The sequence below is a fragment of the Cebus imitator genome, unplaced genomic scaffold (genome assembly GCF_001604975.1).
Source record: "Cebus imitator isolate Cc_AM_T3 unplaced genomic scaffold, Cebus_imitator-1.0 Scaffold187, whole genome shotgun sequence".
Taxonomy (NCBI): domain Eukaryota; kingdom Metazoa; phylum Chordata; class Mammalia; order Primates; family Cebidae; genus Cebus; species Cebus imitator.
The window spans coordinates 2,699,218-2,714,261 of NW_016107502.1; the positions used below are offsets into that span (position 1 = coordinate 2,699,218).

At 48.4% G+C, this 15,044-nt stretch overlaps 1 protein-coding gene across 2 annotated transcripts in view; it reads left to right on the forward strand.

The window, feature by feature from the left end:
* VWF (von Willebrand factor) overlaps positions 1 to 15,044 on the forward strand; it is a 173,693-nt gene that overhangs the window by 151,147 nt on the left and 7,502 nt on the right. For both annotated transcript variants that reach the window (XM_017546163.1, XM_017546164.1), the window contains exons 43-47: positions 1,939 to 2,088; positions 5,139 to 5,249; positions 7,929 to 8,109; positions 9,152 to 9,192; positions 9,717 to 9,833. In XM_017546163.1, the coding sequence (XP_017401652.1) occupies positions 1,939 to 2,088; positions 5,139 to 5,249; positions 7,929 to 8,109; positions 9,152 to 9,192; positions 9,717 to 9,833 (600 nt within the window). The remainder of the gene's footprint in view (positions 1 to 1,938; positions 2,089 to 5,138; positions 5,250 to 7,928; positions 8,110 to 9,151; positions 9,193 to 9,716; positions 9,834 to 15,044) is intronic.

The following is a 15,044-nucleotide window of genomic DNA, read 5'->3' on the forward strand; positions in this document are numbered from 1 at the left end:
GTCATAAAACCTCAGTGGGGAATATAGAGTGTAAATACTAGGTTTTGAAGTCATTTGAAATAATTGTTTTCCCTGTGTGATTGTGCCACTAACTTGATAGCTAGTCAATGAGGTATTTCAATTTGTTTTCCATTTTTAGGGATTTCTTCTTACTTCTTTTAAAATTTAAAATTACTATGTTGTGAAACATATGAATGATTTTAAAGCCCAAATTATAAAACAAGACATATTCCTAGGAGTCTTACTCTATCTGTTTTCTCTACTTTATTACTTCCCCCTCATAATTTGTATATGTGAATATATTATACATATATATATAGAGAGAGAGAAAGACAGGGTCTTGCTCTGTCACCCAGGCTGGAGTGCAGTGATTCAGCCTCAACTAACTGCAACCTCCACCCCTAAGCTCAGACGATGCTTTCACCTCTGCTCCTGAGTAGCTGGGACTACAGGCATGTGCCACCACATTGGGCTAATTTTTGCATTTTTTTGTAGAGACAAGGTTTCATCATGTTGCCCAGGCTGGTCTGGAACTCCTGAGCTCAAGCAATCTGCCTGCTTCAGCCTCCCAAAGTGCTGGGATTATAGGCCTGAGCCACTGTGCCCAGCCGTTATAATTTTTGTTAGTGTTTTTTCTTTTTGAAATATAACTGAATTTTATAAGTGTATGTCTTTTCCCATTTCTCATAGAAAGGAAGTATATTATGAATTATATTTTAAATTGTTCTTTCCTCATTTAACAATATTTGATGGAGATTATTCTATATTGGTGTGTAGAGGTCAGCCTCATTCTTTCTTACAGCTGCATAGTACTCCATTGCATGGCAGCACGGTAGTTTCTTTCAACAAGTCCCTTAGCGGTGGACATTTGAGTAGCTTCAGCCTTTTGCCATTACTAATTACACTAACAAACAGTCATATGCATCTGTCAGTTTGTGGTCTTGCCAGTGTGTCTTTGGGATAGATTCCTAGAAGTGAGATTCTGGGTCAAATGGTAAATACACATTTACTTTTGCCAAGTATTGCTAAACAATTCTTCTCTATAGGGATGGTAACACTTTCCTGCAGGCCCTTTAATAGAACGAGGGGTCTCGTTCAATAAGTTCATTGTACAGAAGCTAGAAGACTGAGAAGATACATGGTAATGGTTTCAAAATGTTTGAATTACTACGACGACATTCACAGGGTGGAGACCTATTTTGCATAGCTTTGGAGGGAATACTTGGGATTAATTTCAAAACTGACATGAAGTCCCCTGATCAAGCAGCTTCCTTAGCTCCCCATTCTAACAAAACAACGTCCGAGCACTGTCTGCGGTGTACATCCCAGGCTTTCCACGTTTCCCTCTCAACCAATGTTTGTAATCTCCTTTCCCACATCTCTCCTAGAGCCTATGGTTCTTCCAAATAGGACCCCTTGTCTCCCAAACGTAGCCCATGCTCTGTGTCCCAGAGTCTTTGCTTGTTATGTTCCTAGTCATTTGTGGGCAGGGGGACACACATTCATAGCCCCTGCCTCATTTGCTCCTAAGTGAGCAGAGGGCTAGAAGAGGAGGGGCTCCAAGTTCAAAGACATAACTGGGTCTGGGAATCCGGGTGCAGCTTCTTTGTGACATAGGAAGGAGTAAGGTGCAGTTAAGGCAGTGATGAAGCGGGACCAAGGCAGCCAGTGTGTTTTATTCAAGTCTGTGGACCATGAAGACCTCACAAGGGGCCACTCCCAAGGAGACTGGGGATGGCTTTTCTAAGGCTGGTGGGGAAGGAAGGGAAGAGGATGAAATCTGCTCCATAAGCAGCCCTGCATGCGGGCAGAGACCACATTTGGTTTTATTTATTGCCACTTTCTCAGCACCTAGAGCGGCTTCCATGGAGCAGGTGCTCACTGACCGCTTGTTTCAATGAAGCGAATGAGTTCACTCATGAAAACTTATGTCTGCAGGTGTGTGTTCACCGAGGCACCGTCTACCCTGTGGGCCAGTTCTGGGAGGAGGGCTGCGATGTGTGCACCTGCACCGACATGGAGGATGCCGTGATGGGCCTCCGCGTGGCCCAGTGCTCCCAGAAGCCCTGTGAGGACAGCTGTCACTCGGTGAGTGGGGCAGAGGGGCCGGGCACGCCTGGAGCAATCAGGGCAGGAAAGTAGAGGAGGGCATCTCAGGAAGGGCAAGAAAGGTTCTTTAGTGACCTCTGGTTCAAGGCCAGGGATGAGGAAGAAGGAGGGGGTTAGGTCTGGATAAGAAGAAAAGGCACGAGCGAAGGGTTTCTTTATCATCCTTCTGTGGTTCAGGCCTTGGCTAACGGCCATGTCTGTTGTACAGCCTTAAGTCTAAAGGACTGGCGGAGTCCTTGAGCAGAGACATGGGGAGGACTAAATGCCTAGAAAAGAGGACTTGATTTTTTCCTTTTTCGTCCACTGTCACGTATCACCTTCGCCTGTCCCTACAACAAATGTATGCTCTGAATTTTCTGGGATTTCCCTGGTTTCAGTGCACTCTGGTGTTTCCATGTAGAGTGTGGATTTTCAGGCTGTGTTTATCATCTGAGATATGGAAAACATCATCCCTGTTCCCCAAATCCAGTTTGTGGTGGCTGCCCCGAGGCTCCTGTGTGTGCTGGGGCGCCCTGTTCTTGTACATTTAAGACTGATCAAACCCGAGAAAAAGGGAGCAACAGTCTGCAGGGAGGATTGTGGGTCAAATTCTGCTTGCTGGTTTAAGGTGATTGTGATTACTACGTTATTATCAGCAGACAATGATGTTGGGAGAAGAGGTGCCAGGGCAGGCAAGCACTTACATCTTGTGGTTGCTTTTGCAAATATCAGCAGGGGTGAAGACAGAGCTCCTGATGGTGTTTTGGAGGTGAATGGTTTGATGACAGAGGAGGGCCTGGGGGCAAATCCAGAAAGGAGACAGGCCCTTCACCTGCTGTTCTGCCTGCATTTGGGTACGGAGAGTGAGAGGCGTCGCTCCGTGCCTTTGGGAGAGGATGCTGCTGTGGTATGCAGGTGTTCCTTTGGAAAACACTAAGTTTTGGAAACGCTTTGGTTTTCATCTCCTGTCACAGGCCACCTGAGGCCGGGGAAATAACTTGCTGTCAAATAAAGAGAGCGCTGTTTAGAGTTCAATTTTAGAAAATTGACACCCAATGTATTTCATGTTTCAATGGGGAGTTTTGCTCGCAAAGAACAGAACCCATTCAGGCTAGCTACAATAAAAGGGGATTTGAAGAGAAGATACAGAAGGGTCTCTCAGTCGTGAGATGCAGGATTTGTAGACGGGCACCACAGTCCTACAGCGTTTCTCTCCATTTGTCCTAAGAGCCGGTATTTCTGTCCATCTGCCCCAGCTCCTCGCTGCAGGCCAGCCTTCCTCTGTGCAGAAGTTTGTTTTCTCGTACATTTCGTTTGCACACAGCTTTGTCAAGTGTCACTTCAACTGTGGCTTTTCAGATCCACAGTTCATCCCTGCCCAATCCGACTTAGTTAGTCTTTGTGTTTCATGGATCCACTTCTCCAGAGGAAAGTTGACAGGCCCAGCTCAGCCCTTGGATCAGGTCCACTGTCCAGTTCATGCTTTGGTCTAGTCATCTACTGGGGGAGCTTCAGGTCTTGGGGTGTAATCCTGGCTATGTAGAGGCAGTGAAGCTCAGGGCAGTTTCAAAAAGAGGTCATGGCAGGAGTGGAGGAGGAAACATGCCTAGAACTCTTGACCATGTGATTGCTCTAGGGAGACTTAGAAAGACGGAAATTTGGAGGCATGGCTAAGAGTATCTGGGTGTGAGAAGCTAGTGGGGCTGTGGGAACAGGCATCTGGCCTGGGAGCCATCCGTAATATTGACACTGTTTGTGCATGGTCAGAGGCAAGAGAAAAAAAAGACTATGCAAATCTCCATCACTCAGCCTTCTAGAGAGGTGCGTGAGAGTGGCAGCAGATCCCTAAAGCTATTAATTACTCTCTTCTGTGTTCTTTGAGCCTTTGTTTCTGATGCCCCTGAGACCTTGTTTCCTTGTTTCTTTCTTTAATGGCATTTGTATGTGCTGCTGTATCGTGGAGGGTGTGTAGCCTGAGTCATCCTAATTTGTTGTCTCCTCCATAGTACCTAGCACATCACAGGTACACAGTAAATGGCTAGAATCTTGGCTGGTGAAAGGCTGGAGGCAGCTCAGTGCACACTGCTGGAAGGTGGGCAGGGATGTCAGTAGGTCTCGTGGAGACTGGGAGGGGTTGAGCCAAGTCTTGGGAGCGTTGAGCCCTTCCAGAGAGAGGCACACGTGTTGTGTGCATCTTCAGATTTAGCCCAGCTCGGGAGTGCACACGGGGAGCAGAGCAGACTGTTGTCTGCACTCGTCCTGGACAGCTGTGGTTACTCTTTCTCTCTTAAGAATGCAGCTCCAGGATGGAGCCTAGTCCTGGGTTCTTTTCTCTTGCCTCCTGGGACAAACACACTGTCACTGCTTTGACTATTCTTTGTATAGACTTTTCAGAGGAGGGTTTCAGTCCATGTTCCTGATGCTTTGGCCAGATTGGAGGACTTTCTAGAGACAAGATGGGCTGACAAACTCCCAGGCGTGCTTTCTGGGGAAGGTTTGTCTGTTGCTCTGTCATCTCACTTTTCTTTTGTAAAGAACACCGTACCCTATAAGTTACTAGGTAAATGTCAAGTAACCTCTTGGGGAAGCCCAACTCTGCACGTTGATGGGCAGTATTGGGATCAAGTGTTCATGTTGTATGGGAGGCTAGCCCTGTGAGAGCAGAGACTGGATGCCAGCCATCCTGAATGTTCTCCCTGGTCAGTGAAGGGCCCTAGAGTTGGCCATGATAAGGACCAGGTTAGTAAGCTGCTGCTAAGTAAACTCTGGGCTGTCTTTAACACTCCCATGGACTGGATCACATTCTCTCTCAAAGTGGGGTCTTTTGGGGGCAGAATTATATCTCTGCAGCTGACATAAGACTTCGTTTAGTGACCCAGTGTTTGCTGCTACTTGACATGGTGCTGAGGCTGGTTGACAGCAAAGATGAAAATGCTCAGAGCAGCCATCTCTCAGCAGAACCCACATCTCAGTATGCAGGAGGCGTAGGTAAGAGCCCCTGTGTCTTTGCTGCTGGCCTGTCCTTACTCTGTTTTCTTCTGCTTCTCCAGGGCTTCACTTATGTTCTGCATGAAGGCGAGTGCTGTGGAAGGTGTCTGCCATCTGCCTGTGAGGTGGTGACGGGCTCACGTCGGGGGGACTCCCAGTCTTCCTGGAAGAGCGTAGGTCCAGGCCCTGGGGAGGGGGAGGAGGGCAGACTGGGGCCACTCCGGGGACCAGCATTGATCTTGGTTTCATCTCATTCCCTGCCCTTTGCTTTCCCCGCAGGGCGTTTTACCCAGCTCTTGGTGTTACCCAGATGCCAGCTGGGATGACCTTGCCCCTTAGGAACTAGTTAAGACTACCTCAGCCTTCCCATTTTGTAGATTTGGGGAGAAGCCCAGGGCCCTCCCAGGGGGATTCATGCTCTCTCATTTACCCGTGAATCTGAGGTGCCGTGTCGTCTGAGCGGTTGGTTTTGGGCTGGCCTCACCACCCCTCCAAAGTGCCAGAGGCTGCAAGTACTGTTCTGGACCACATTGACCCAGGCAGAGTCCCCAGACCTTCTCACTGATTTCCACTGAAACCTCCCTGGTGGTTTTAGGGAGGTGGAAAACTTTACAACCCAGGAAAGGAAACAGTATTTCTGTTCTCACAGTCCCTCAGCTATTTCTGAAGGTCTGGTTGGGGCATCTTGTCAGCCCCCCATCACCCCATTCTCATCCTCTCCTGCCTGGCCCACCACCCCTGCCCATCCCTTCTTCTAACAGAGCAGTTCAGCTGTCCCCTGTGTGCTGCCAGGTGCTCTCTTAGACTCTGATGCTCATCAGGCCATTTTCTTAAACACAGAGGATTCCATCTTTTGGGATTTTAGTCCAGATGCTGGGAGAATCACAGTTCTTTCAGTCTGGTCAGAAGGATAAGCTGGGTAGTGCCAAGTCCCGGCAGCCTTGGGAGTTGGGAAGAGGCGGGCATTCCCTCTGCCTCCCCCAGCAAGGCCAATGCGCTTCCTTTAGAGAGGAAAGCCAAGTATCTGCTGTCTTGTCCTGAGCCTTCCCTGTCTCCTACCCAGGCCCGTTGCCTTTCTCCTGCCCAGTGATAACAGAATGACTCACTGGGCTTTTCCAGGTGGGTTTCCACCTCCCCCTCTAGTCAGAGTTGCCTGTGGGTTCCCTTCCCTGTGTTTCCCCCACCCCACCTTTTAGTGCTTCTGTCCCCGTGTGCCCTGGATGGAGCAGGTTTTATTCCTCCTCCCCAGGGCCAAGGTCCAGCTCAGATCAGAGACTGCCCCATCCTGGTGGGACCGAGAGCCAGTCCCTTTGCACTCAGTATTCCTGCCCCTTTCCCCGTCTCTCATCTCCCTTCAAGACTCACCCTGCCCTACCCCTCATCAGTGTTGGCAAACCATAAGGTGACCTGGGCTTCTCTCCTCTGCCTTGAGTCTCTGTCTTACCCAAAAGACATGGGTGTTGGCAATGGTCTTGCTGCTGAACCGTGTCAGGGGTCAGCGGGGGTGGTGGCAATGGGTCCTCTTAATGGGTCCATGGCCAAGGCTCAGTGAGTGAGTAATCAGAGGAGGGAGAGGTCTGGAGGGTGGAATCAGGCCTGCAGTGAGAAGGTTTGGCTGCAGGGAGTCAGAAGTGGAGGTGAAAAGGATGGCTGCAAGTGTTGGGCGTTTTCTTTCTTTCTTTCTTTCTTTCTTTCTTTCTTTCTTTCTTTCTTTCTTTCTTTCTTTCTTCTTTTCTTTTCTTTTCTTTTCTTTTCTTTTCTTTTCTTTTCTTTTCTTTTCTTTTCTTTTCTTTTCTTTTCTTTTCTTTTCTTTTCTTTTCTTTTCTTTTCTTTTCTTTTCTTTCTTTTTTTTGAGATGGAGTTTCACTCTTGTTACCCAGGCTGGAGTGCAGTGGCATGATCTCAGCTCACCGCAACCTCCGCCTCCTGGGTTCAGGCAATTCTCCTGCCTCAGACCCCCGAGTAGCTGGGACTACAGGTGCGCGCCACCATGCCCAGCTAATTTTTGTATTTTTAGTAGAGACGGGGCTTCACCTTGTTGACCAGGATGGTCTCGATCTCTTGACCTCATGATCCACCCGCCTCGGTCTCCCAAAGTGCTGGGATTGCAGGCGTGAGCCACATTTTCTGTACCTCATCTGGAAGGAGAAGAAATAAGCAGGCACCAGGAGAAGTGGGTTTGGACCTGAGATGGCGGTGGAGTGCGCCTAGTCACATATCTGGGTGTTGGCTGACACAGAGGGCACTCGGAGAGACATTTTCCCGGGGAGATCCCCCTGGTGACCCCCCTGGTGACTTTTCTGAAGCACGGTCTTGGGTCCTTCCAGCGCTTTTTGCCCATGGTGCCAACCCCGAGGCCGGGCTACCCATGCGTAGCCCTAGACTCTTCATGGAAGATTGCAGGGCCATAGGGGTCCTGGGCCAGCCATGCCAGGCTTCTGCCAGCTCCCTGTCTCCCCCTATCATGGGAAGTGGCACCAGGCTGGGAAGGGGGTTGAGCTTCCCCTCTGTACCTTCCTGTGATGGCCCATGCTGCTGCTTCTCAGCCAGAGTGTCTGAGCTCAGCTCAAATCAATGCTGAGAAAGGGAGGGCGAGTCCCCTGGCTTCCCCATGGTGCCTGCCTGGGTGCAAACTCAGTCAGGTGATTTTGACCCAGACTCTTTGATTGGTGCTCACCGGGATGAGCCCCGTCCATCCCCTCAGTGGTCTCCACTCTGTGGTGGGGCTTACATGTTAAGCCACACCCCACATCCAGGGTCCAAACCAACTCTGTAAGAGCAGAGCACATTCCCATGGGGCCCCTGCGCCCCAGCCCTCCCCAGCCTCCTGGACTAACTCTGGTGCTCTGCAGGTCGGCTCCCGCTGGGCCTCCCTGGAGAACCCCTGCCTCATCAATGAGTGTGTCCGAGTGAAGGAGGAGGTCTTTGTACAACAAAGGAACGTCTCCTGCCCCCAGCTGGAGGTCCCTTTCTGCCCCCCGGGCTTCCAGCTGAGCTGTAAGACCTCCGAATGCTGCCCCCGCTGTGGCTGTGGTAAGGCATGCAGGCCGGGGTTGGGCCGGGGCTGGGCTGGGCGGGACTGGGCCCCACCTTTACACCTCTCCTTCTACCTTTGGCTCCTGAATTCCTTGCCTTTTTAGCAACTTAGGGAAATGGATAGGACCAAAATCTTCCCATCTCCTCCTAATGCTTTTATGAGAAAGCAAACAAAATGAGAAAACCGTAGGAATTTCCCGAAGGTCACCACGTGGCAGGACTGGGATTTGACCCTAGGCTGCTCTGATTTGGAGACCACCTTTGTATGTTGTGATGTCTCACCTAGGGGAAGGCGTTCAACTTGCCACCCTGACGCTGTCAGCAAACGAAGGAGCAGCAACAACAAAAGAAACCCGTTCTCCCTGCCATCCTGCTCTGAATTTTATTTATTTATTTAAAGCAGATTCTCATTCTGGAGTGAGCGGCACTATCTCTGAATAGGCTGGAGTGCAGTGGCATGATCTCAGCTCACTGCAACCTCTGCCTCCTGGGTTCAAGCGATTTTCCTGCCTCAGCCTCCCCAGTAGCTGGGATTACAGGCATGTGCCACTATGCCTGGCTAATTTTTGTATTTCTAGTAGAGATGGGGTTTTGCTGTGTTGGCCAGGCTGGTCTCGAACTCCTGACCTCAAGTGATCTGCCCACGTTGGCCTCCCAAAGTGCTGGGTTTACAGGCTTGAGCCACTGTGCCCAGCCACTGAATTCTTGAAACTGAAAGTTTTAAGAGTAACATTTCATTCTTTCATAAACCCAAATATCTTCCCATTCATCCCATCCCTTAAATGTAAATTCACATAAGCAAGCACTATTGCTTGGAGAACGTATGGAGCTCTTCTCACTGTGGGCTGCGTGGGAAGGGAGGCCGCCGTGGGCTCCAGCAGTAGGACCCCCGGCACTGGGGTGTGGGGTGGGAGAAAGGGCCAGCAGATACAGGAGGGAGGCCCAGACAGGGAGGAGGAGCCCCAGAGAGAGCAGCCCCTCGCCATTCTCACCAGGGTGTGTTCTGCCTACGCTCACTCTGCACTTCTCTCTCCCCCAGAGCCCGTGGAGGCCTGCGTGCTCAATGGTACAATCATCGGGGTGAGCTGCTGCCCTCTTCTCCAGAGCAAGTGGTGGGGACGGGGAAGGGGGTGCTGTGGGAAGGGTAGCAGGCCAGTCATTGTAAAGCAGAAATGAAAGAAACCAGGGAGACCTAACCGCAGCTTCCCACTGCCTGCGGGACGTCCCTGGCATCCTGGAGCCCAGGCTAGGACCATCTTCCCAGTTCTCCAGGCCTGCCTCACACTCACTTCCCGGCCCCCACCTCAGGCTCCTGGGCGTTTCTTCTGTGCACAGAGAAGCGCTCTGAGGTCATTGTGCACATGTCAGTCTGTCCCCTCCGCCGCTGCCTGGTCTGCCTCTTTGGCATGAAAGTTCTCACTCTTACCATCTCAGTACTGGAAGTGGGAGGACAGGAAGACAGTGGGCCACAGAGACAGGAGGAGCCGCAGAGTGATGGCTCATGGGAGCTGTGGGTGGGTGGGCAGGAGTTGGCTTACGGGAATGAGGTGGGGGGCGGGTCAGGGGATGCTGGGGTGGCCTGACACTGGTGTCTCTGGTTCCAGCCCGGGAAGAGTGTGATGGTGGATGTGTGCACGTCCTGCCACTGCATCGTGGAGGTGGGGGCCACCTCTGGATTCCGGCTGGAGTGCAGGAAGACCACTTGCAAGCCCTGCCCCCTGGTAAGACAGGCTCAACAGGGACCGAGGGCATGGACTGGGACCCAAGCGGTGGGACCTCACTGGGGTCTTTAAATAAATAAATCTTTCATAATTTTTAGATTATAAACAATATTTGACAATAATAAAGAGGAAACTAAATTAAGTCACCTACCCAAATCGCATGCCTCAGAAATAATTACAATTTTCGTTTTATAAGTTGCAAAGAGTTTTTCTTCCTGAGTTTTCAACATAAACACAATTTTCTTTCTGAGTTTTCAGCATGAACACAATATTTGCCAGGCCTGTGATACTGTTTACAGTTCTGTATCCCTTTGTATATATTTTAAGAAACATCACTACCAATCTTTGAAAATACTGAAAATTAGTCAACAATATTTATCAGATACCTCCTATGTGTAAGACTTGCACGATATTCCTTTGGATGGATGCGCCTCATGTATACAACTGAGCTATTATGATGGGACATTTAGGTGGTTTCAAATATTTCACCCTGTTTTTGCCAGGCCATGCTGACGATGCTTGTTCTGAATACCTCCTCCAGGTGGCTCTGAGAGGTGGACTCATGGTGTCTAGGTTGGGAGATGAAACTGGCATTCCATGGTTTCAGTTGTGACTTTTAGTCCCAGCTCACTGGGAAGTTTTGAGCCCCATGGAGGGAGGGCAGGGCCTGCTGCTCAGGAGGGGGCCTTGGCCTCTTCTTCAAGCCCCCTTCTGTATGTGGGGCTTCTGCTGTTTTAGAAAATGCCATTGATCAGAGGAGTTTCTTGTGAGCTAGATGCATGAACTATGATGACGGCCCTTTCAGAGGTTACGGGGAAGTGCTTGTCTCTCTCAGCTCTGTGAGGCAGTTGGGGGGCTCCAGCAAGGTGGGGAGGAACCCTTATAAGCAGGCAGCACGGTGGCCAGAGGGGAGGGGGTGGGGGCCAGGAGGTCGTGCAGGTGCGTTTCACACTGTTGAGGACAAGGGACAGGTGTTCTGTGTCTGCGTTCTTCATGGCACTTAGCGGTATCATGCTCAAAGTACAGGCTTAATAACAGATGTATGGAGTGGATGGGTCTGTAGGAGACACAGCTGTTTCTGAGAGAATGGTTCAGAGGGAGCGTTTCTTAATTAGGAAGAAGCTAAGTATGTGTTTTTGCTTTTGCTTGTTTTTCCAAATCCCAGTTGACGTTTTAGGGTTTGGGGCTCCATTGCGTGCACGGGTGTGTGCTCGTGCGTACTGTGTAACAGCCCTCCTGGAACAGATCTGCACTTCCATGTGGAATGTAACCATGCTCCCTGGAGTCGTGTAGCTTCCCCGTTTCCTGGGATGTCCCTCCAAGTCCAGTCAAGGCAGCCAGGAGACAGCAGGAGACCCACCCCAATACCGGCCTGGGGAGGGCGAGCCCGCTCACTTCCTGCGGCGCCCTCTGGTGTTCAGAGGGAGCCACAGCCGCTTCCTCTGTGTCTGGAGAAATCCAGCTTTAGAATCCAGTCTCAGGTGTAGGTTTCCAAATATTCAAAAATCCATGGCCCAATTTGGCTTGTGTATTCTTCTTCTCTTCCTCCAAAATTCTGGTATGTCCCCAGGGGAGTGCAGCCGCCTCCTCTCTCTTGAGATCCCTTAGATTCACCCCGCCTCTATGCATCTCTGAAGACTTGCTGAAGTCAGCCTTGGCTGATTCCGTTCTAGCTCAGCATCCTCTGCTGGTCTTAGTACGTCCTCTGCCATGAAGGGTCTCTGGGACACCTCCTGGGGGCGGGGGTAGCTGTGATGAATTAAGTCCAGGTAGGTCAGCTTGAATTGCCTACATCCGGCTGAAGTGCCAGCACTGTTCGAGATATGAGTCTTCTGTTGCCTCCCGGGGGAGACAGTGCTCCTACTAAAGTGGGACCAGCAGAAGGCGGTTTGTGCTGATGGTGGTCGAGATAAGGCTTGACAGCTGACCCCTCCAGGAAAGCATGAGGAGGAGAGGCCACCCTGCCGTGGAACCCTGGAAAGGCGTCCCGGAGGAGGGTGACCCTGAGCGGACCTACAGCAATGAATGGGTTATTGTTGAATAGACCTTCCAGGGAAGGGCATGGGGAATGAATGACAGACAGCCAGAAGCCAGGGCTAGAAAAGGGAAGCGCGGGGAGACGGATGGGAGGGCTGTGAGTCGCCGATGCACTGCATGGAAAGGGGCCATGTGGGGTGTGCAAGGCAGTTTCAGGAGGACCACTGTGTGAGGAAGGCAGGACTAATTGGCTGCTCATACCTAAACAAGTGGATTCCAGGGCTGGCTGGGAACTTGGATCAGCAGGAGGAAGAAGGGGCTGCTCCTGAGAAGGATGTTTCTTGCAGTGATCAAGTGTTCTGGGGAAAACCCAGAGGGCAGCTCTGCCCTCTCCATGCACAGAGGCCTGTGGAACACATACCCCAGCCAGCAGCAGCCGGGAAATCCAGCAGTGCCCAGACAAGTCCTGTTCATCGTGTGCAGCTGTGGTCTGGCCCTGCCGGGCAGCAGACATGCTACAAGGCGGGCCGTTTCCTCCATTCACTTCCATGCTCTCTCCTTGCCAACCTTGCCTCTTCCAAGCCCCTGCCACACCCTTAACACCATTGCCCCCTTCTGGTTTTTTTTCTGCCTCCTTTCCCTTTTCTTCTAAATCTTTCTTCTCCTGTAAACAGCCCTCCACCTTTCCTTTTCTTGGCTTAACTTTGCCCTCTGCCTTCTGCTGTGTGGATTTTGCCTCCCTGACTGCTCTGTCCTCACTGGCTTTCCCTCCTGCCTGCTCCCTGAAGACATGTCAAATTCATGGTTGATTTATGAGGGCAAATGGTTTAATCTCTGAGCAAGCTTACCGACTCCTAACCTTGATCTTGGGACAGGTTGTCTGTCTGGGTGCTCCACATTGACTTGGTGATTCATAATAGAAAAGCCTCAGGACTCCAATGAATGGATCAGTGAATGGTAATCACTAAATGTGGCAAAATGAGAAAAAGAATGACAACAGAGTTGGTTTCTCACAGAACTAAATTTATTCTTTAAAAAATTCAGTGATTATGTGATTACTTTTTTTCTCTTTGTTAGGGGTACAAAGGTTGAAACGGTCTAAAGAACTTTAATGTTTTTTTCTTCTAAGGAAAGCAACACTGATAATAATTTTTAGGGAATGATGAGACAGTGGATGGTAGCTTTTTGGTTTTTATTGCATTAAAATTGTTTAAAACACTCTTACTTTGCAAAATAAAAAGTTGCCAACCCTGTTTGTCTCCCAGTCCTGCTATCTTGAAGCTGCTTCTTTGTCTGATATAGATATAAGTCGAGGGCTCTTACCTTATGCCATTGTCAGCAAGTCCCTGGCTGATCCCAGAAGTTCAAGGCTTCACTGAGCTGTGATCACACCACTTGCACTCCAGCCTGCGTGACAGAGCGAGACCTTGTCTCAAAAACAACACAACACAAAACAAACAAGAAAACAAGTTGCGAGCTGAACTTCTCTCCTCTGCGAGTGGAGGAGAGCCAACCGGGGGCCAGATGTTGGGGATACAAGGAAACAGCAGAGACACAGTTTGCAACTTACATGCTTCTCAGGGAGAAGTGTTTTCCAGCATTGTATGGGAGTTCTAGTTACTTCCTCACCCATGCTTGGTACTGTCAGGCTTTTTAAGTTTAGCCTTTGTGAAAGTGATATCTGCTAGCATTTTTTCCTTACTGCTTCTGTAATTTCAGAATCTTCTTGTATTTTAAATCTGTGTTTCTCTGTTGGCTAATGATGTAGAGCATCTTACATACTTACTATCCATATCATCTTTTGTGATGTGTTTGTTCAAGCTTTTGGCCATTTTAAAATTGGGTTGTTTGCACTTTAATTATTGATTATGAGTTTTTTTTTTCTGTATTTTGGATACTAGTCCTTTATCAGGTATCTAATGTAGTATTTTCTTTCAGCCATTGGCTCAGCTGTTATTTGTCTCACTTGTGCCTTTTGAAGATCAGAAGTTTAAATTTTGATAAAATTCAGTTTATAGTTGTTTTTCTTTTATGGTTAGTGCTTTTTATGTCCTGTTTAAGAAATTTTTGTCCATTTTAAGGTCATGAAGATAGCTCCTATGTTTTCTTTTAGAAGCTTTATAGTTTAGTTTTGTGTTTAGGTCTGTGATTCATGAGGAATTAAATTTTAAATATGGTATAAAGTAGGGGTCTCCCATATGGCAGTCCAGTGACTCCAGCACCATTTGTTGAAAGATGATCCCCTCCCTCGTTGAATTATGCTGGTGCCTTTGTAAAAAATGAATTGCCTGTTTATATATGGATCTATTGCTAGCCTCCTTTTCTGATCCTTCAATTTGTCTATTTTTATGGTCATACCACTGTCATGATTACTGTAATTTTATGGTTAGCCTTGAAATTAGATAATTTAAGTTCTTCAACTTTGTTCTTTTTCAATATTGTTTTGGCTATTTTATGTCCTTTCAATTTCTCTATAAATTTAGAGTCATCTTATTAATCTTTATTTAAAGAAAGTGTTTAAAGTGTGCGGTATTGTATTGAACACATAGGTTAATATGGAGATAAAGGATGTCGAGACAATGTTGAGTTTTTCAATCTATGAACATTGTATGTCTCTTAAATTATTTAGGTCCTGCTCTCAGTCTGTGCTGCTGTAACACGATACCTGAGATTGGGTAATTAAGTACAGAAATTAATTTTTTCACAGTTCTGGAGGTCCAGGATTAAGGTACCAGCAGATCTGATGTCTGACGATGTCCTGTTCCTCATAGGCAGTGCTTTCTCATGGCATCCACATGTGGCAGAAGGTGGAAAGGCAGAAGGCATAGGGCATTCCCTTTGACTTTTTTTTTTTAATGACAGCACAAATTCACTCGAGTGGAACCCTCCTGACTTAATCACTTAGGCTGCATCTCTTAATATCATCACTTGGAGTTTAAATCCCAACGTAGGAATTTGGAGGGACACACACATTCACATCTTAGCAGTCTTCTTTAATTTTTCTTTGCAATGATTTTTTTTTCATTAATAAATTAACTTCAGCTCACTGTAGATTTTTTTACATTATGAAGTTTTAAAATTTTAAGAGCATTTTGATTCTTGTAATAACACTTAGCTTCAAACACAAACGCATTGTACAGCTGTACAAAAATACTTTTTCTTTATATCCTTATTTTAAAAGCTTTTTCCTATTTTAAAAATTTTTAACTTTTTTAACTTTTTTTTTTTTTTTTA